The following is a 21,098-nucleotide window of genomic DNA, read 5'->3' on the forward strand; positions in this document are numbered from 1 at the left end:
CAGAACCTTGCTCTGTCGCCCAGGGTGGAGTGCAGTGGCGCCATCTTGGCTCACTGTAACCTCTGCCTTCCTGGTTCAAGCGATTCTCCTGCCTCAGCCTCCCAAGTAGCTGGAATTATAGGCACCTGCCACCATGCCTGTCTAATTTTTGTATTTTTAGTAGAGACAGGGTTTCACCATGTTGGCCATGCAGGTCTCGAACTCCTGACTTCGTGATCTGCCTGCCTCGGCCTCCCAAAGTGCTGAGATTACAGGTGTGAGCCACTGCACCTGGCCCATGTGATGTTTTTATATAGGTTTTGATTTTTTGGTATGAAAGTAGGTATTTCTTCCTCTTACCTGTTCTCTGAATAGTTAGATCACCCCTATTTTCCTCTTCCTCCTCATTTCTTCTTTTGGTCAGCTGTCCCAGCACATTGCTGGGGTTAATTCATATTCTATTTTAAAATTATAATTAGGTCTTACATGCCTTGTCAGTAAGTAGATTCTAAAATTTTATGGCTAGCTATGTTTGCTGCAGACCCAGCTAGTAAATTATTAATTCATATTCTAAGGTTTCAATGTTATGTCATCACTCAAAGGAAGAATATGCAAAAGCATCTTTCCTATATTTCACCTAGGTACTTAAACCCGTGTCACATTTTTAAAAAGTTTTATATTTGATATTGTAACTTGTTTTAAAAAAAAAGTCTTCTCTTTTTCCTGCAGTTTCTGATTGCCCCCCTTTTTTTTTTTTTTGAGGTAGGAACATAAACTTTTCTTGACCATCCTAAGTATCTTCTATTCTCTTTATTGCTTCCCATCTTTTTATTTATTGCTTCTATTTTCTTTACTGCTTATAGGATTAGAGTTAAGATACATTACTTTCTTCCAGAACCACACTGACTTTCTCATGCTTGACTATGGCTTTCTTTCATAACTTTTTTTTTTGAGGGCATTGGTGTTGGTAGTTACCTAGCATTCTGTACTTTTATCATATCCTCATGTCTTTCTAGAATTTTTTTTCATACTGTCTGCTCTAACACATTGGTTTTTTTTACATGGATATCTCTTGAAACTCTGTGGTCTACTTGTAGAAGGTTTATTTCAGTTATCCACCTAGGACTTCCCATTTAATGCTTTTCCGCATTAACCTATGGTGGTTGTCTTCCTAGATTTATTTCCTTCTCTTGCTTAAACACACTCTCAAGTAACAGTCTAAGAAAAGGAAGGTATTCTCAGTCATTATATGTCTGAAAATTTCTTTTTCTATTAATTAATATGATTAATAGTTTAGCTGAAGTCCAGAAGTTGTGTTGTTTCTTAGTATTTTTAGCAGTACTCTAATGTTTTCTGGCATCTAATATTATTTATGAGAAGTCCTGATGCTAGTGTAATTTTTGTTCTTTTGTAGGTAGCCTATTTTTTTCCTTATCTGGAAGCTTATGGCATCCTCTATCATCGGCAGTCTGAAATTTCACAATGATATGTCTTGAGTCTTTCATTCTTATTTTTTAATTATATTTTTGTTGTTTAATAATCACCTTAAATTGAACAATTTATGTCTCCTTTCTGAATATTTTTCTTGCTTAATGGCTTTGGTAATTTCTTACTAATTTTTCTTCTTTCTGAAACTACTATTGGTTGAATAATAGATCTACTGGTTTGATTGTCCTCATATTTTCTATTTTTGCTTTTGATTCTGAGACATTTACTGGACTTTTGTCTTGTAACCTTTCTTTGTTGGTTTTTTTTTTTTTTTCTTTTTCTTTTTCTTGAGACAGTCTTGCTGTTGTCTTCCTAGATTTATTTCCTTCTCTTGCTTAAGCACTGGAGTGCAGTGGCGTGATCGTGGCTCACTGCAACCTCCGCCTCCTGTGTTCAAGCGATTCTTCTGCCTCAGCTTCCCCAGTAGCTGAGATTACAGGCACATGCCACCACGCCTGGCTAATTTTTGTATTTTTAGTAGAGATGGGGTTTCACCATATTGGTCAGGCTGGTCTCAAAGTCCTGACCTCGTGATCTACCCACCTTGGCCTCCCAAAGTGCTGGGATTTCTTTGGTGTTTTTAAATTTTAGCATTGTTCATTTTGGTTTTTCTCTGTCAGGCTGCTGTCATCTTTATATAGCTGGTGATTCTTGGTTGACCCATTCATAGTTTAGAATAAAGCACTGTGTTTATTGAGAGTTCTAATTATATTTTGCTGAGTAGACAATTGTCAGTTGTCAACTTAGAGTGAACAGGAATAGAAATGGACATTAAATGATGTGTCCAGATTTCAGAGGATTATGTTCTATTTTTCTGTCAATTTTCATGTGTTTAGAGAATGTGCAGTTTTTCTGGCTGAAAGGTTATCAGGATGTGTTTGGCTATAAGCAACAAAAATTTTGATTCACACTTGTTCATAAAATGTCTATCTTATATATCAAGAAGTCCAGAGAAGTTGGTTCTAGGCACCATATGGTCAGGGTGTCAATGCTTTTATCAAGGGACCAGATTCTTTGCTTTTCTCTGTTCTAACATTCTCTTGGCCTAGGCTTTGCACTTAGACTAGCTCCCTTTATAGTTGCTAGATGGCTAAGGAAGTTCTAGATATCACATCTGAATCTGGCTATATCTAATAGAAGAAGAGAATATCTTTTTTTGTACCTCTTTCCTAGGAGTTAGGAAATTTCCCAGAAGTCTCTTCAGCAGATTTCCTTTCATGCTATTAGACAAAATCAGTTGATGACTATTCCTAAATCAGTACTATTAGGGGAACTGAGCTTGCCATAATTTACCGGGACTCAGCAACTAACTCTGGAACTTGTGAATGAGGTCACATACAGGGCAGGATCAGATGCCTAATGAAAATCAGGGTTCTGTCAGGGAATTCAAGGGGAAGAATGGATGCTGGGTAGGTAGCCATAGTCTACTTCATGTGGGGCTAAATGCCTGTCTACATTTCTGTCTGCAGTGATGACTTTTTTAGTTGCAGAATTTCACTTTAATTCCCCTTTTCTCAGCCTTACTTCATTTCTGTTCATCATTATTATGCCTGACTTCTTTTTGGACTCGGGCTTTTCCAAGGTCTGTTGGGCAGGTCTGCTGCCTTTTTGGCTGCTGATCCCTTCTTGTGTATTCTATGCCTGTGGCTTTCTCTGCTCAGTTTTATTAGTCTCAGGTACTATGATCATTTTCCATCTTGCAGAATTTTGTTGATACTGCTCATTCATTAATTCATTTCCTTTGTTGCTTCTTATTCACTGTCGTCTTTAGATTATTATATTTAGAAATTCTTGAGCACATAAAAAAGCAGAAAACAATATAATAAACTGCTATGTGTTTAATATACAATCAACAGCTGTCAACTCATGACTAATTGTTTCATCTGTACTCTAATCCATTCTCCCATCTAATCCCCACTTCCCCCATTATTAGTTTGAAGACTTTTACTTTCATTTTAATGTAGAAGGAGATCATATGGCTGCCTAGTTTGCAATTTTGAATCAGAACTCTAGTCTCACTATTACAGGGTCATTGCCTGATGCACATGGCAAGTTAGTACACCAAAATACCAGATTGCAGCAGAGAAAGAAGTTTAATTGCAGGGCCACTAAAGGAGGAGATGGGAGGAAATCTCAAATCTGTCTACCTGAGGAGTTTGGGGGTAGAGTTTTTAAGGGTTTTGGAATGGGCTGATATGTGGAGATGTTCATTGGTCTGAGAGTACAAAGTGAAGTCATGGGACAAAGAGATGAATAAACTATTCTCATGCTGATTAGGTTTTTCTGTGGGGGTCTTTAAATTGGTTAGCAGCAGCTGTTTTGCCGGAATTCAGGATCTGCTTAAGCCATTCTTAACATCGGAGATTCTATCTTAATTAAGCCTTTTGATGCTAATGCTAGAAATCTTTTTTTGGCTGGGCGCGGTGGCTGACGCCTGTAATCTCAGCACTTTGGGAGGCCAAGACGGGTGGATCACGAGGTCAAGAGATCGAGACCATCCTGGTCAACATGGTGAAACCCCGTCTCTACTAAAAATACAAAAATTAGCTGGGCATGGTGGCGCACGCCTGTAGTCCCAGCTACTCGGGAGGCTGAGGCAGGAGAATTGCTTGAACCCAGGAGATGGAGGTTGCGGTGAGCCGAGATCGCGCCATTGGACTCCAGCCTGGGTAACAAGAGCGAAACTCTGTCTCAAAAAAAAAAAAAAGAAATCTTTTTTTTTTAAAGTATATTTCTATTTTTACCAAAACGTTTTCCCACTTCAAGAAATTCTGTCTGTAGGAACAATGGGGATGCAAATGGTCAGTATCTATTGTACAGTTTTGAAAGCTGTACAATTTGTACAAATGCAACTAGTTTACAGTAAAACTACTCTTTTAGCCATTTTTGTTTTAATTTTACAACAGCAAATCTGATTTTGATGGCTTTTTAAGTTTTGTGGGTTTGTTACATTTTTAAAAAAAATTTTGAAAAAAACCCACAAAACTTCATTACTTGACCTTTACTTATAAGAATGTGGGTCTAAGTGCAGCCTGATTAATGCTTAATTATAGCTATATTTCTGTCCAGAATTTTTGTTAACGGTGTGAGGGTAGCTTCACTAGTATCATATTTTGAGACTCTGAAATGAGATGTTTGAGGGTAAAGAAGCCTTAAACTTCGACTTTTATTTTCTGTTGCCAGACAGAAACACTATATTTGAGTCTAATCTATGAGAACATGTTGCCCTTATATGTGGCAAAGAATATTGATACTTAGATATAGCTTCAGCTTTATTATGGCACACAGGGAGAGGAAGGTAATTACATTAAGCATTATAATATAGTGTGTTAGATGCTAATGATCATAATCTTTGAACTCTTCTCAGTCTTCATCTTATTTAAATCTGGTATTTTACCAGACTTTTTTGCCTTACTGCTACTAATTATTTTATTTTATTTTATTTTTTTTGGTCTCTTTCTTCCTTGCTTACCCTTTGTTTAACAACCAAATCAACTCTAGATCAATGAATGAAATTAAAAATCTCCAGTACCTACCTCGGACCAGTGAACCCCGCGAAGTCCTCTTTGAAGATAGGACTAGAGCTCATGCTGATCATGTAGGTCAGGGTTTTGACTGGCAGAGTACGGCTGCTGTTGGAGTTTTGAAAGCTGTACAGTTTGGTGAATGGTAAGTTAATGGGACTCAACTGCAAGTTTGGTTAATATCGTATAAGACAATGTAGACTAAGACCAGCTTTCAAATTGTGGTAAAATATACATAAAATTTGCCATCTTAACCATTTTTAAATGTCCAGTTGGTAGAGTTAAGCATAATTACATTGTTATGAAACAGAGCTCCAGAAATTTTTCATCTCACAAGGCTGTAACTCTATACTCACTGAACAACAATTCCTTTTTTTTTTTTTTTGAGACAGAGTGTTGCTCTTGTTGTCTAGGCTGTAGTGCAATGGTGCAATCTCAGCTCACCACAACCTCCACCTCCTAGGTTCAAGCAAATCTCTTGCCTCAGCCTCTCGAGTAGCTGGGATTACAGACATGTACCACCATGCCCAGCCAATTTTTTGTTTTTAGTAGAGATGGGGTTTCTCTATGTTGGTCAGGCTGGTCTCGAACTCCCGACCTCAGGTGATCCACCTGTCTCACCCTCCCAAAGTGCTGGTATTACAGGCATGAGCCACTACGCCCAGCTAACAATTCCTCTTTTACTCTCAGCCCCAGGCTCTGGTAACCATCATTCTACTTTCTGTTTCTATGAATTTGACTACTTTACATATCTCATATAGATGGAATCATAGAGCATTTGTCTTTTTGTGACTGGCTTCTTTCTCTTAGCATAATGTCCTCAAGGTTCACCCGTGTTGTAGCAAATATCATAATCTCCTTCCTTTTTTAGGCTCAATAATTCATTGTATGTGTATACCACATGTTGTTAATGAGTTTATCTATCAGTGGACACTTGGGTTGCTTCCACCTTTTGGCTTTTGTGAATAATGCTGGTGTGAACCGGGGTGTATAAATATCTCTTTATGTCCCTGCTTTCAATTCTTTCGGGTATACACCCAGGAGTGAAGTTGCTGGATCATATGGTAGTTCTATCTGTAATGTTTTGAGAAACTGACAGACGTTTTCCGTAGTGGCTACACCATTTTACATTCCGTTGAGGCCCAGTTTTAACAAAACTCAGGACACAGAGATACAAAGTGGTAAGAGGACTACAAATGCAGCTAGTTTACAATAAAACTATTCTTTTTAGCCATTTTTGTTTTAATTTTACAACAGCAAATCTGATTTTCATGGCTTTTTAAGTTTTGTGGGTTTTCTTCAAATTAAAAAAAAATTGTATACCTAGTCCTTAGAAGTTGTGCATCTATTTCTCTGCTAGTAGAAGCATTTCCAAGAATAAAAGAACTGAGATTTGTCATCACTTTTCATTGTGAGATGTTTGTCTCTAAAACTTAATTTTGTTAATCTTAGGAGTGACCAACCTCGTATAACCAAAGATGTGATTTGTTTTCATGCTGAGGATTTTACTGATGTTGTACAGAGACTTCAGTTAGACCTTCATGAACCTCCAGTTTCCCAAGTAATAACTTATTTTTTATTACCATTTGAGTGAGATACTGGAAATAAATATACCCATTTTATTTTGAATTTTATCTTACAGTTTGATATGTGTGATATTGAATTTAATTTTATTACTATTAAAGACTGAGGTGGGGGTGGTGCTGAAAATCATTTAAACAGAGCTTCCTAAGCAGAATGCTTGAAATCCCTTCAATCTTTGGGATACCAAGTGGGTCTGGGATGGTTAGAGGGCCCAGGCTGCTCATTATGGCCATGCGCCATCTCACTTGTTAACCCCATTGCACTGTGTCCCCTCAATTGCAAAAGGTTGAAAGATACACTAAACGAAAAGAGAACATGTTGCCTTTATGTGTAGCAAATAATATTGATACTTAGCTGTACTTTGAAATACTTTTTGTTTCTTTTGAGATGGAGTCTGGCTCTGTTGCCCAGGCTGGAGTGCGGTGGCACAATCTTGGCTCACTGCAACCTCTGCCTCCTAGGTTCAAGTGATTCTCCTCCCTCAGCCTCCCGAGTAGTGGGACTATAGGCGCGCATCAACACATTTGGCTGATTTTTGTATTTTTAGTAGAGACGGGGGTTTCGCCACATTGACCAGGCTGGTCTCGAACTCCTGACCTCGTGATCTGCCCACCTCTGCCTCCCAAAGTGCTGGGATTACAGGTGTGAGCCACCACACCCAGGCTGAAATACTTTTTAAATGATTCCCTAGGCCATCCTGATTTTAACCTGTACTTTCTTACTAGAGAGGTAGTAAAATAGGAGGAAAAGAATTTCCCAAGCATTACAGGAATTTTTAGAAATTTATTAGTATTGCCTAATTTTAATTTGATTGTTTTTATAACACATATTGTTTCTGTTTTCCTTTGCTGATTATTTTGTCTAAATTATTACATACTTTAAGGTCTCACATAACTTTTTTCTTTCTTCAGTGCGTACAGTGGGTAGATGAAGCTAAACTAAACCAAATGAGGCGGGAAGGCATTCGTTATGCTAGAATTCAGCTTTGCGACAATGATATCTACTTCATCCCTAGAAATGTCATTCATCAGTTTAAAACAGTTTCGGCAGTGTGCAGCCTAGCCTGGCATATAAGGCTTAAACAGTACCACCCTGTTGTAGAAGCCACTCAAAACACAGAAAGCAATGCTAACATGGACTGTGGTTTAACTAGAAAGCGAGAATTAGAAGTTGACTCCCAATGTGTGAGGATAAAAACTGAATCTGAAGAAACATGCACAGAGATGCAGCTGTTGACAACTACTTCATCATCCTTCCCACCTGCATCAGAGCTTAATCTACAGCAAGATCAGAAGACTCAGCCTATTCCAGTTTTAAAAGTGGAAAGTAGACTGGACTCTGACCAGCAACACAATCTGCAAGAACATTCAACCACTTCTGTGTGATATGTACATAGTCAAACACATTTTTTAACTTTTTTAAATTTTGATGTGAAGTTATAGTTTTATAACTGGCTTAAGTTAAGTTTTATTGGAGAAATCTTGCCTATAATTCTATAAAGAGAAATGACATTCCACAAATGTCAGGCATATCTTTTTTACACAGATTATGCAAAGTTAAGAGTTGTATCTTATCCCGTTAGTACAGTATGTAATAGTGGGTCTGCTGCTACTTTCTGTTTTAAGGTGTGAGGTAACAATTCAATCTCTTCTTCAAATCAAAATGAGAATTCTCTGGAATAACAAATTCATATTTGGTAAATTATTCACTTCCCTTAATTTTATCTTGCCTTGTCTTTTGCCATATTTGCTGTTTTTATGGATAAATCAGATTTATGGTTTCATACCTATGTCTTCATGGCACAGGTTCAGTTTCTACAGTAAACATGGCATAGGTTTCAGGAAAGAATTCCTGCAACTGGTACATGGGCAAGTAAGTTATTTAGTTCTAACCACAAACAACAAGTAGTTTCTAAGGAAAATTCAGTGGCTCTCTGATTTCTTAACAAAAGAGAAAGCACAGCACTTTCTGATCCAAACTGTCTTTTTTTTGTATCTGTTATTTAAAGCCCAGTGGATATTTCAATTAAAAAAAATCTAAAGATGAATAGTCCTTGGTCATTCATTATCCATGGCTCATTAATCTCTTCTAGAATATATGCTAACTATGGAAGATATTTTGGGTAAAAGAGATAATGTTGACATGATACTCTGTTGTTCTGCTTCCTGGCATCCTCACATTTTGTGGGGATAGTTTTGCTTCCTAAAGTGATCACAAATATCAGACTTAGAGAATGATAATAGTCTTTCTGATGAGGCTGCCATATTTTGGGCATCAATCTTAAGATAAACTATTCTTGCCACTTGGCATCAACCTCTTCATGATAAATATCTACTACTGAGACACTTAATTCACAATTTTAACTGGTGAATACCTGGGTTTATTTACTATTACTCTGTGTTGCTATTTTCTAAGAAAGAGTACAACACTAGACTTCATCCTACTGTTTTCAGGTAGCCTAATGATTAGTGCCTGAGTATTTACATTTTCTTTTCAAACAGGCACAGTTCACATTGCCAGTATGGTCCTAACTTTCTGTTATTTTAGAATGTTAACATGATTCACATTATACTTTCTCTTAGTTAATAATACAATAGGCCTTTTGTTTATTAAAGGAAGAGTACTCCCCACACCTAAGACCAGATTCTTGTATCTCCCTGGTTACAGTGCAATTTGGAGATTTTTTTTTTTCCTGGATGGTAAGATTTGAAATATTTACATTAACATAGGCAAAACAAACAAACAAGATGCTGCTGTATTATGTCTGTCACCATGAAAACTTAGCTGCATCTTTTGAAATATCAATATGAATTTTCTCTAAAATATTCTGAAATAGGTTAAATCTTATATAAATATTACTTTGTGCAATATTGTTGTGTAGTTAAATGCATATTAGCAAAGTATAGAGGTCACTGTGTAAACCGATAGAAAAGTAACCATCAGCAAATACTGCAGTGATTAGTTAGAATCTGTATTATTCCTTATATATATGTATATGTATGTATTCTCTGTTACAAAGGATGAAGACAAATAGGGATACATTTCAATGTAAACCATTTATGAATTGGAAGTGATGTTGGCTTTAGTTATCTTTGTAAATAAGGTAATTAGAATGGTATGAAAGGTAATGTGATTATTGCAGGGGTGTTTTTAAATTTTGGGTATAAATTCTAGGGTAAATTCCAGTTTATCAAGACTAGTTTTTATGGGACCTGCCTTTGAGGGTGTTTTTTGTTATTTTGTTAGGGAGGGGGTTAATCACAAAGTGTGTGGGTTTGGGTTATTTCTTGTTTTTATTTTTCTGTCCAGAAGAGCTTTAGCAGGCTGTGCAAAGTAAAATTCTTCTCAGGCAACATTTGCTTTTAAAAATAATCGTGAAGAGCAAGGTTGTTAAAGCAAAATTTTTTAAAAAAATTTTTTCTTGTCTTCCAAGATCCGATTTCCCCATCTCCTACTTGCCATCCAGCAGATGCCATCTGTCATCCAAGCTGGTTATTGCTAATAAACATGGAGACTGTCTCCTGACAGCCAGCACTGTGTATTATCACTCAGGAACCAGCGGATCTGCAAAGACCTACAATCAAAAGCAAATCCCCATTTTCCTTTTATAAAACATTCTACCCTCACCTCCAATATAAACACATTAAAAGAGTACAATAAAAATGTTTAAAATCATGTACTAATAAAGTCATTGTATGTTAGAATTGCAATAGAATGGAGAGAAACATTTAGCTAGTAACGTATCTGAAAACTGAATGTCCTATGTGAGTATTAGATTTTAATAGCATGCTTTAAAGACTGATGAATATAAAAGCAGAACTTTTGCGTTTTTTACTGCTTTCAAACCTGTATCCTAGTTTAGTGATACAAATGATTGCAATTTTTCTAAATCATTAAATTACTTGGTTTGGTGGAGTGAGGCATGGAGCAATCTGGCGTCTTCTGATTTGTTAAAGTAGTGATGGCAGTAAAGCTGTAGCTGAAATTTAAGCTGATCTTCCTTTTTGGTATGTTATCCGTTGTGCCAGCTCTTGAGATTACTTGCACAATGTGGCTATAAGTTTTAATATTTTGTGGAGCAGAGGGATGTTTTTAAAATGTGCTTATGGAAAGGACCCAATAAATGAATATTCCTAAGTAGAATAATTTTATGGTATCCATTAAAAAGGATAAAAGTCTTCCCCTTGCCCCAGAAGTAATCCTCTATACCAAGATATGCTAGGAGTAGGATGTTGATTCAAAGTGGTAACCCAAATTCATAAAGCAATAATAAAAACCTACATATTATGTTCCCTCCTCCAAAGTTTTAACTCTTTAAAATTAATTCCTAGGTTTAATTGTACTTTTAATTTGCTTATTCAGTACTTAGAATTTGTTTAACTGCTACTTTTATTATTTTTTAGTGAAAGACTTTTGAAAAGTGCCCTTTCCCCTTAAGAGACAGTTGAAATACCAGTTGACTAATATTACAAGCTCTTGTAGGGGAAAAAGGAGCTTATTAAAGTTCTTTACTAAACTTTGGGAAAAGATGTCTTGCATCAGTCTTAACTAGGCATAAAAGTCACACTTAATGACTGGAAAAAACTTGCTTATTGCCTTTCCCTATATAAATATTATTGTCTAGAATGAAAGCTAATATAGGAACAAGACTCTCAAATCCATAAAAACCCTTAGTGAATATATTCTTAATCATTAATATTAGCCCATTATATTTTCATCTGTATTTGCCATAAAAAATTTATTTGCATTTATGCCTTTAGGATAATTTTGTATCTTTCTAATCTGTTTTATCATTGCTACAGGTTTTTAAAAAAGAAACTTTCACTAGCTAGCACATGCCAGAGGTTCACCTCTGTGCTAAGTTGTTTTTCAAACAGGTTGTAGCTGTATTTATTGGCCGTGCAAGTAGAGGAAATGCACAGTACAAATGTTTATCTTTAGCACGTAAGGGACCTATTCTTGTCTTGAAAGTTTGTTGCTTTAAAAGCAAGTATCTCTCCATAAATATTATGGCCTTCCATTTTCTTCATACATTTTTTAGGATCCACTTGTGCATGTAGTTGAGACCACTGTCTCTTAAAATATAGCACTTTTCAATTCTCTCTAAAGAAATACTTATGTACTACTATCACATGTTGTAAATTTTCATGTAATAGTGTTTTCTGTGACTAAACTCCATTTTGATTGGCAGCTAAGACTTTTTTTCCTGTGGCTTTTATTTATCTAAGAGGTCTTTGCATATAGATGAAATGTATATTTGCCTGGCGGACTATTTTCGTTGTGTGGCCTTAGTTTGTTTATTGACATTAACGAGTGTTTTAAAAAGGTTTTTAATGAATAGTCTTAAATCTAAATTTGTGTGAATAATCCTTTTAACTCAGTGCTTTTTTGTAGCTGTCTAAGTGTGTTAAATTGTTAAGCTATTTCTTTGTAAAATAGGACAATGGAATGCATAGTTTTTTTTTTCCTGTAAAGTATTTTTTTAATAAACAAAGTCTGATTTGTCCTTTACTGGTGTTTCATCTCAAAATGCATAGCATATGTGAGTTCTAAATACCTGGAACCTGTTTTTAGAGGACGAACCCTTCACTTTCTGTATCCCCTACCACTTAAAAAATTTTAGAAATTCTTAGACTTTTCTTTCCTAAAGATGTCTGGGGAAAATTCCATCCATATTGAGATGCAATTAGTTTGGAGGAAGAAGAAAAATACCTGGCATTTGTTATAGTTATGCCTCTTATTGCTTAAATTGGCTTGTTTCTACTTAAAAGAGGACAATCTTAACTTTTTATTCTGGTGATGTGCATTTTCTTAAACGTGCATTGAGTACTAGTGAAGATGGTCTGTAGACTTTTATGCCATTGATGTATTAATGCAACACAACAAAATGGATTTCTTTCCTCATCAGTTTTTATGTGAATTTCTCTTTAATTGAAGTACCTGTCCCAAGCACCGCACCGATAGCCTTTGGTTCTGATTATGAAAGGAAAATAAAGGGACTTAATATTTTTTAACTTCCACGGGCCAGGCAGTTTATATGAAGGTATCTCATTTAATCCCTACATCCTTAAGAAAGTAACTATCTCCGTAATACAGGTGAGAAAACAGGCTTGTTAGGTTGAATAAATTGCTTAAGATCACAGATTATTGGTTGGGAGCAAGGATTCACACACCTTGTTCGCTGATTGCCTTAGGAAGCATTGAACAGTTTCCAACAGGGCACCTGAAAAATGGTTTGCTACTTAACACTATTCTCTAATACTACTTACCTGATTCGGTTCCTTCATACACTCCCCTATAAATATGTGCCAAACGATGAAGTAAAGTTCTTTTGCTATTAATGTAATTGAGGTTAAATATTTACATGTGCAAAATTCGAAGTTTTTGTCTTTTTTTTTTCAAGTTGGCCATTTGTGGTGAAACTCCACAGAATTGTCATGTTTAGCACTAAGGAAAAGAAAAGCTGACAAGGAGCAAAAGCAGAAGGAAACCACTGCCAATGTGTGCAATATAAAAATAAGTCAGGGTGAAATAATTATTTATTTGAGGCAAGGTATCTGTTGCCTAGGCTGAAGTGCTGTGGCGCAATCTTAGCTCACTACAGCCTTGAACTCGTGGACTCAGACGATCCTCCCTCAGTCTTCCAAGTAGTTGGGACTACAGGTGCGTGCCACCACCTTTGGCTAATTTGGCTAAGTTTTTTTTTTTTTTTTTTTTTTTTTTTTTTTTGAGACAGAGTCTGTCGCCCAGCCTGGAGTGCAGTGGCGCAATCTCGGCTCACTGCAACCTCCGCCTCCTGGGTTCAAGCGATTCTCCTGCCTCTGCCTCCTGAGTAGTTGGGACTACAGGCGCGCATCACCATGCCCGGCTAATTTTTGTATTTTTAGTAGTGACGGGGGTTTTACCGTGTTGGCCAGGATGGTCTCAATTCCTTGACCTCGTGGTCCGCCCACCTTGGCCTCCCAAAGTACTGGGATTACAGGCGTGAGCCACTGCGCCCAGCCCTAATTTTTTTTTTCCCCCCAAAGAGACGGGGTCTGGCCTTGTTGCCCAGGCTGGTCTCAAACTGGGCTCAAGCGACATTTCCGCCTAGGCCTCCCAAAGCGCTGGGATTGCAGGCGTTGAGCCCAGCCTGGGTGAAATAATTTGTACAACTTAGTCCTGTGGTAGTTATTTTAGCTTAGTCTATTTACCTCATCGGTGAAATAGGATAACTTTCACCTGGTACACACTCAATAGGTAAGAAACAACGTCTGTAAAACATTGAGTACCGCGCCTGTTAGGCTTTCTTAAGTGGAAGCTATCATCTGTCATTAGCTTTCCCTGACCCAGATGCTACACGCTGTGGGCCAGCAAGAACATAAGAACACGGCTTCAAATAAGGGGAGAATGGCTATTAGGGGACAGTGTTCAATTAATGGCACACACACACACACACACACACACACACACACACACACACACACGGAAAGCAGCTTAAAAATCCTTTAAATGTATCCTTAAATATTCAGTTTAGGGCTCCACCTCTCCTTTCTCCTGACCTATCGGTCCTAATTAACCAGCTCCTGCCGCTACCTTCCTTTACCCAATTGAAAAAAGCTGTGACTGCCCAAGCCTGGTCCCTCTTTTTCCACTACCTTTGAGCACCAGAAAGCTCCAGACCAAGAGCTGCTGAGGGGCGGGAGAGGAAGGGAGTCACTAAGCCGAAGCCTGGCACCTTCCTCCCAGGGCAGGGTAAATTCACGCAAACATTGGGAACCTAAGTGCCAGGCTCGTGCCAGGCCCCAGTTTTTGACCTCGTGGAGCCCATGGCCAGCTGGGGAAGAGACCTAAGCCAGGAAACACGAAGATGAGTGCTACAAAGACTTGAGCCGGAAGCTACTAGAGTATCAGGACCGATTTCCTGCAGAACGCTGAAAGGGAGAGTCGTTTCTGAGGAAGTGACTTTTAAGCTGAGGCCTAAAGGGTGACCTGAGGGACCTGCTCTTGGCCACCGGTCGCCGCGCGGCCCCCCAAGGCCTGAGACGCAGAGCCTGGACCGAAGCAGGGCGGGAAGGCCCGAGCCAGGGGCGGAGCCACCTCGGCAGCTAGAGCCGGAAAGCGGAAGCCGAAGGCTGTTGCCCGGTGGTCGGCCGAGCGGCTCTCGCCCAGCTCTCAGCAGGCTGAGTCACGGCAGCCCGGCCCAGAGAAGACCAGCTTCGCCGCCGCCTCCTCCCGGGCTCCCGGCCCTTTGCACCTGTCTTTTCCAGCTGGGCACAAAGCCTTTTGCTGTCGCCGTGGCGACTGGCGGCCTAGCGAAGACCTCCTTCACTTTTAATCCCGCTCATTTTCCAGTTCATTCTCTGCTGATTTTCTGGTCAGCTTGTGACCCTGTAGGTCGGGCTCGGACAGGCGATCGATTTGCCGCCGTCAGGGCGCTGGGCGGCCGGCTGCCGCCGCGGTCTCTATGGTAACGGCCCCGCTGGCGTCTCCGCCAAGTGGGGAAGATGCGGCCTGCCGGGCCCGCCGCCTCGCCCCCGACCTCACGGTGGGACCCCGGCCACTGAGGACGAAGGTCCTGGGCGCCGGCTCTCAGGGCAGCGGGCACCAGGTGAGAGCCAGACGCCGGGGAGCGAAGGAGGCGGGTGCCGGACGATTCCAGCAGCCGCCCTGCCCCTCCCCCGCACCCACGAACACGCTCGCCCGAAATACTGCAGAGGTTTCTCCGGTCGCCGCTGCGCCAGTTTTTTTGTTTGTTGTTTTTCCCTGGCAAAGAGCCGGTGAAAGAGACAGACAGCAGCTCATGGAGAGGCTGAGAGAAGCAGTTTTCTACCCAAATTGGGAGAGTAACCTTCAGCAGCTGGACTCACCGACTGGTTTTCCTTCATTTTCAGTGAAATCCCATTCTCTGGCTGGAGATACAGATGGCCTCAAATGAGAGAGATGCTATATCGTGGTACCAAAAGAAGGTAATACCTATATGTATATATATACGTATTTATTTGTCAAGCATTCTTCCTGCAAAAAGCTCACGCAAAGAATATAATGTTACTTTCCCCTGAGTTTGGTAGTACCAGGTGTGCATGTATACTTCAACATAAATGAAAAAAAAATGTACAAGGTCATTATGTCTTTTAAACCCGGTTCTGGGTCCCAGAATAAGGTTTTTACGCCACCTCCCTTCTCCAGGCTACGTACACAAATGCCACCACAATGCTTTAAAAGTTTGCTTCTGATCAAACTGCTTAAAAAAAAAAAAAAGAAATCTTTATCTGTACAGCTCAGATTGGTACTATCAACTATCTTATTGAGCTGTTCCTTATATTTTATTCCTCTCTAGTTTTTCTATTGCTGTTTTTCTTAAGAAGTGGAATTTATTTATTTATTTTCATTTTTGTGATGGAGTTTTGCTCTTATTGCCAAGGCTGGAGGGCAATGGCGCGACCTCTGCTCACTGCAACTTCCGTCTCCCGGGTTCAAGCAATTCTCCTGCCTCAGCCTCCGGAATAGCTGGGATCACAGGTGCCTGCCACCACGCTCGGCTAATTTTTTGTAATTTTAGTAGAAACAGGGTTTCACCATGTGGGCCAGGCTGGTCTCGATCTCCTGACCTTAGGTGATCCACCCGGCCAGGAAGTGAAAGTATCTTTTAAGATAATATTTAATTGAGATATTTTGGTCATTGCTTTTGAACTTACTTTTAGGTCCAACTATTTTAGATTTTTGAAGGAAACAGAGCTTGGAAATATTAATTTATTCTGACTCTGAGAAACACAACATTTTCCACATAGCATATTGATAATAGGCTCATGAGTTTTGTGGGACTTGACTTAATAATGTAAGGATTTCCTTTGCATCATTTATATAGACTGCTCCCTCTTTCAGATTGGAGCATACGATCAGCAGATATGGGAAAAGTCAATTGAACAGACTCAGATTAAGGTAAATTGGTTTCTTTGATTCTGCCTGTGTTTCACTGCATTAATGTGAAGAGTGGAATTGTACTTACCTAGTAAACTCTGCACTCATCTGCCAGTATGCCATTCTTTAATCTTTGAAGATTAGAAGAAAAACAGGGCAAGCATAATGAGAAATGACACTTGATTTTTGGCCTCACTATCAGGAAAACAGGAGTGAGTTGGTTTATGATGAATTAGAGAGCAAATGTTCCATATAAATAGGGCTGGGGTTGCTTAGCTCTGGCCAGTTTTTACCATATAGCAGTGCAGGTCCAAATATTGCCAGAGTTTCAGATTTTTCAAAAGAAGCTGGAAATACACATTTTTATATGAAATATATTGTACATTTTATGTCGGATTTTTAAGAGACTCTTCTCTTTTTCCTCCTCCTCTGCAAGCCAAATAAAATCCACTTGTGGCCTGAATCCAGCCTATGGCCCCTGGTTTTTTTCAATCACTGGTTTAGAGTATGGTTTTAAGTTTTTCAGGTTCTTAAACTTTTTTCTACACAGCTCTTAGAACTGAGAGGATTCTTATTTTATACTAACCAAGTGACCAAAACCTGATATGTAATTCAGAATGCCAGTTGATTAACTTGTAACAGGGGAGGAGACGGTTAAATAATAATCTGATATTCCAAAGTCAGAGTGGTGGGGTTAAGCCATTTGGGGATGCGGGTACAAATTCGTCATGGAATGGTTGCTTGGTAACCAAATGTAATTGGATAGTCTTGAGATACGGAAAAGCCCTAAAGACCCATTCTTGGCCCTTAAAAGAATGTATCTCTCTGCTGACTTTAATACTTACTTAGATCTTATGGATTCAGGGCCTCACTTCTTGGAAAGTGCTGATAAATACCAGCAGAGTCTTGTTTTTGGATTCTATTTAATTAAAAAGACTTACTTCAGACCCTTCATTAATACTTAAAAAAAACCTGGATGAATATAACTTAATATTATCTGTTCTGTTAAATAGGCCAATCAAGTAGAAAGTTACTTGAATGACAAGTAGCTGACTAACTTTTCACAATTTTGTATACTCCTTGATTATTTATATTAATGGGAGATGGGGTAAGTCCCCAGCTTTTATTTTGTAACTCTCTAAATCCTGTCCTGTTATTTTTTTGAGTTGCTAAACATCATTAATAGTAAAGTGAAATTCGATATTGTTTTGTGATCTCTAGCTTTGTGATCTAACCTTCTTCCCCTAGCCAATTTAAAGATTTCCTTCACTCTTATTTCCATACGTTCCTTTTAGTGCACCATATCACAGTTATTTGTTAACCTGTGTGTGTTCATAGGCCTCAAGGGCAGGAAGTATGTTTGTATTCCACTCTTAGAACATCTTGATTCATACTAGGACCTCTGTCTGTTGCTGTATTTAATTGAACCTTATCCATCATGCATATTTTTACTCGTTATCTCATAGGGTAATCTCCCTAACCATGCCTTAATGTATGCTTTTAAATTTAGCAGCAGTGGAAAGAATGAAATTTAAAATAACTATAAACATTTACCGAGCTTTCAGTGTGTTAGTAGAAAGCTGAAAAAAGAATTACTGAGTAATGTGCAACACATGTACTAGGTGCTGAGAATGCAGTGAAAAAGATAGATGTGATTGTTGCCATCATGGCTTTCACAGTCTGATTGATAGTGATGGGAGAAAAGCCAAGATATCTTTTTAATATGCTTAAGTCTTAAACAATGACCAAAGTATAGCATGCAAAAAAATTTAACGCTAAATTTAAAAGTACATTAACACATATACAATTTTTTGAAAACAAAAGAACAAATAAAGCAAAAAGAAAAATTTTTAATAAAAATATTAATATATCACGGTACTGTTATGCAATTAAAATTATATATGCAAAAGTATGATTCAAAATTATAAAACATAAATTTTAAAGATCTTGGATTACGAAAACTGGTATGAACTCTTCCATAAGCATTTATTGAGCTACAGTGTTTGAGGCATTTTGTTAGGTGCTGAGCACAAGAGGAAAAGTATTAACAAACAGAAGTGTAAGACTTGTTTAAGGGAAGAGCAAGTAGCCCAATATGATTGGAGAATAAGCTACATAGATGGAGTGCCAGGCTGTAAATTTGTTTGATTACTTGACTGCTTGACTAAGAACTTTAGATACTATTCTGTGGAAAATTGAAAGGTTTTAATGGTTTTTGAGTAGAGGAGTCACATCGTATCTTTGTTTTTGAAAGGCAGAAATAAAAATATAGACATTATAGTAAGATCTGTGGAATATTTCTAGAGTAGTACTTATTATTCTCAATGTCTATATTAACAAAAAATATCTAGTTTGACTAGGAAGGTTTACAGTGTATCATATTAATATTAAAGAATCTAGAGAAAGAAAATAGTGATCAAACAGGGAAAGAAATGCCAAAAATAAAATGAAAGCATCCAATACATATTTATTTAACAAATATTTGTTGACTGCTTACCTGCTATGTGTCAGACACTAGCTATGCCTACAGAACGATGAGTAAAAACATTCAATACTTTTTTTTTTTTTTTGAGACAGGGTCTGGCTCTGTTACCCAGGCTGGAGTGCAGTGGCACAAACATGGCTCACTGCAGCCTCAACCTGCTGGGCTCAAGTGGTTCTCCCACCTTAGCCTCCTCAGTAACTGGGACCACAGGCATGCACCAACAGGCTTGGCTAATTTTTAAATTTTTTTGTAGAGACAGGGTCTTGCCATGTTGTCCAGGCTGGTCTTGAATTCCTGAGCTCAAGCAGCGCTTCCACCTTGGCCTCCTAAAGTGCTGGGATTATAGACATGAGTTACTCTGCCCAGCTGCATTCAATATTTTTTTTCATGGAATTTATGATGAAGTAGGTGAGAAACAATAATAAAAATAATCCTTTTAATAAATACAAATTACTTTGTGGCAAATACTAAGAAGAGGGCTATTTGCAAGCTCCTACACTTATAATAAGATAAATAAATGAGCCTAGTTGCTGGGCAAGGTGGCTCATTCCTGTAATCCTAGCACTTTGGGAGGCTAATGTGGGAGGATCGCTTGAGCCCACGGGTTTGACACTAGCCTGAGAAACATAGTGAGATTCTGTCTCTACAAAAAATAAAAATAAAAACTAGCTCGCCATGATGGCATCTGCCTATGGTTCCAGCTACTCAGGAGCCTGAGGTGAGAAGATTGCTTAAGCCCAGAGGTCAAGGTGACAGAGACCCTGCCTAAAAAAAAAAAAAAAAGTCCTGGCATGGTGGCTCATCCCTGTAATCCTAGCATTTGTGAGGGCCAAGGCAGGCACATTGCTTGAGCTTGGGAGTTCAAGACCAGCCTGGGCAACCTGGTGAAACTCCTTCTCTGCTAAAAATACAAAACTTAGCTGGGCGTGGTGGCACACACCTGTAGTCCCACCTACTCAGGAGGCTGAGGCAGGATAATCACTTGAGCGTGGAAGGCAGAGGTTGCAGTGAGCGAGATCACGTTACCCTAGTTAAGAAGGTCAGATAAGCTTTCACTAAGGAATTGATGCTTAAAATGAGATCTGAAGCACGAGTAGAAGTTAATTAGGTCAAGAACAAATACACTAATTCTATACAAACTTTTTCAGAAAATAGAGAAGGAAATATACGTCTCAGCTCATTCTATGAGACTAGTATTACTCTGATACCTAAGCCAGATAAAGACATCATAAGAAAATTCATTGTGAATGTATGTGTGAAAATCTTTAACAGTATATTAACAAAACCAATTCAACAACACATAAAATGGTTTATCTACTGTGATCAAGTGGGAGTTACCCCAGGAATGCATTAATTTGAAAACAAAGTAATATGCCATATTAATAGGATAAAAGACAATCATATGATCTTTTCAGTAAATACAGAAAGAGCATTTGATAAAATTCAATGCCCATTAACTATAAACTAGGAATAGAAGGGAACTTCCTCGACTTATTAAAGGTTGTCTAGGAAAAGCCTACAACAAACATCACACTTAATGGTTAAAGACTGAATGTTTTCCCCTAATATCAGGAACAATGCAAAGATATCTGCTCTTACCATTTTTATTTAACACTGTATTGGGAGTCCTAGCCAATGTAATAAGCACAGGAAAAGAGATGAAAGGCATTGAGAGGGAAAGGAATATAAAAATGCCTTTACTCGTGACAACATAATCCCATATTTAGAAAATCCTAAGTATATAAATAAATTATAGTAACAAATGAATGTGGCAAAGTCTTCAAATACAAGATCAGTATATAAAAATCAGTTGTATTTCTATATACCAATGAGTAACTAAAAATACAATTAAAACAATTTTATTCATAATAGCATCAAAGAAAATAAAACATTTAGGAATGCTGACATAGAAGGTGTAAGACCCATACATGGAAAACTATAAAACATTGCTTAGAGAAATTAAACAAGGTCTAAATAAATGGCATAAAATTTCATGTTTATGATCTGGAAGATTCAATATAGTTAAAATGTCAGTTTTCTCCAAATGTATCTATATATTGAATGTAATCCCTTCAGAATTCCAGCAGACTTTTGTTTTTGGTAGAGATCAATGAGCTAATTCTCAAATATATGTATAT

General features: G+C 38.2%; 2 protein-coding genes across 13 annotated transcripts in view; both read left to right on the plus strand.

The window, feature by feature from the left end:
- Positions 1-12,086, plus strand: part of RSBN1 (round spermatid basic protein 1) — a 55,665-nt gene extending 43,579 nt beyond the window's left edge. The window contains exons 5-7 of the mRNA XM_012466616.2: positions 4,969-5,136; positions 6,444-6,552; positions 7,487-12,086. Coding sequence (XP_012322039.1) covers positions 4,969-5,136; positions 6,444-6,552; positions 7,487-7,960 — 751 coding nt within the window. The 3' untranslated portion in view covers positions 7,961-12,086. The remainder of the gene's footprint in view (positions 1-4,968; positions 5,137-6,443; positions 6,553-7,486) is intronic.
- Positions 12,087-14,726: 2,640 nt separating this feature from the next.
- Positions 14,727-21,098, plus strand: part of PHTF1 (putative homeodomain transcription factor 1) — an 84,148-nt gene continuing 77,776 nt past the window's right edge. For 2 of the 12 annotated variants that reach the window (XM_064372689.1, XM_064372687.1), the window contains exons 1-2: positions 15,489-15,523; positions 16,440-16,496. Coding sequence is in view for 5 of the 12 variants with exons in the window: in XM_064372686.1 (XP_064228756.1) it covers positions 15,479-15,523; positions 16,440-16,496 (102 nt within the window). In the remaining 7 variants the exon portion in view is untranslated. Of the gene's footprint in view, positions 15,524-16,439; positions 16,497-21,098 lie in introns of those variants that run through there. The other 10 variants (XM_064372686.1, XM_064372694.1, XM_021672720.2 and 7 more) reach the window with 10 other exon arrangements.

This window comes from Aotus nancymaae, unplaced genomic scaffold (genome assembly GCF_030222135.1).
Source record: "Aotus nancymaae isolate 86718 unplaced genomic scaffold, 86718_ANA_hifiasm-v0.15.2.pri h1tg000007l, whole genome shotgun sequence".
Taxonomy (NCBI): domain Eukaryota; kingdom Metazoa; phylum Chordata; class Mammalia; order Primates; family Aotidae; genus Aotus; species Aotus nancymaae.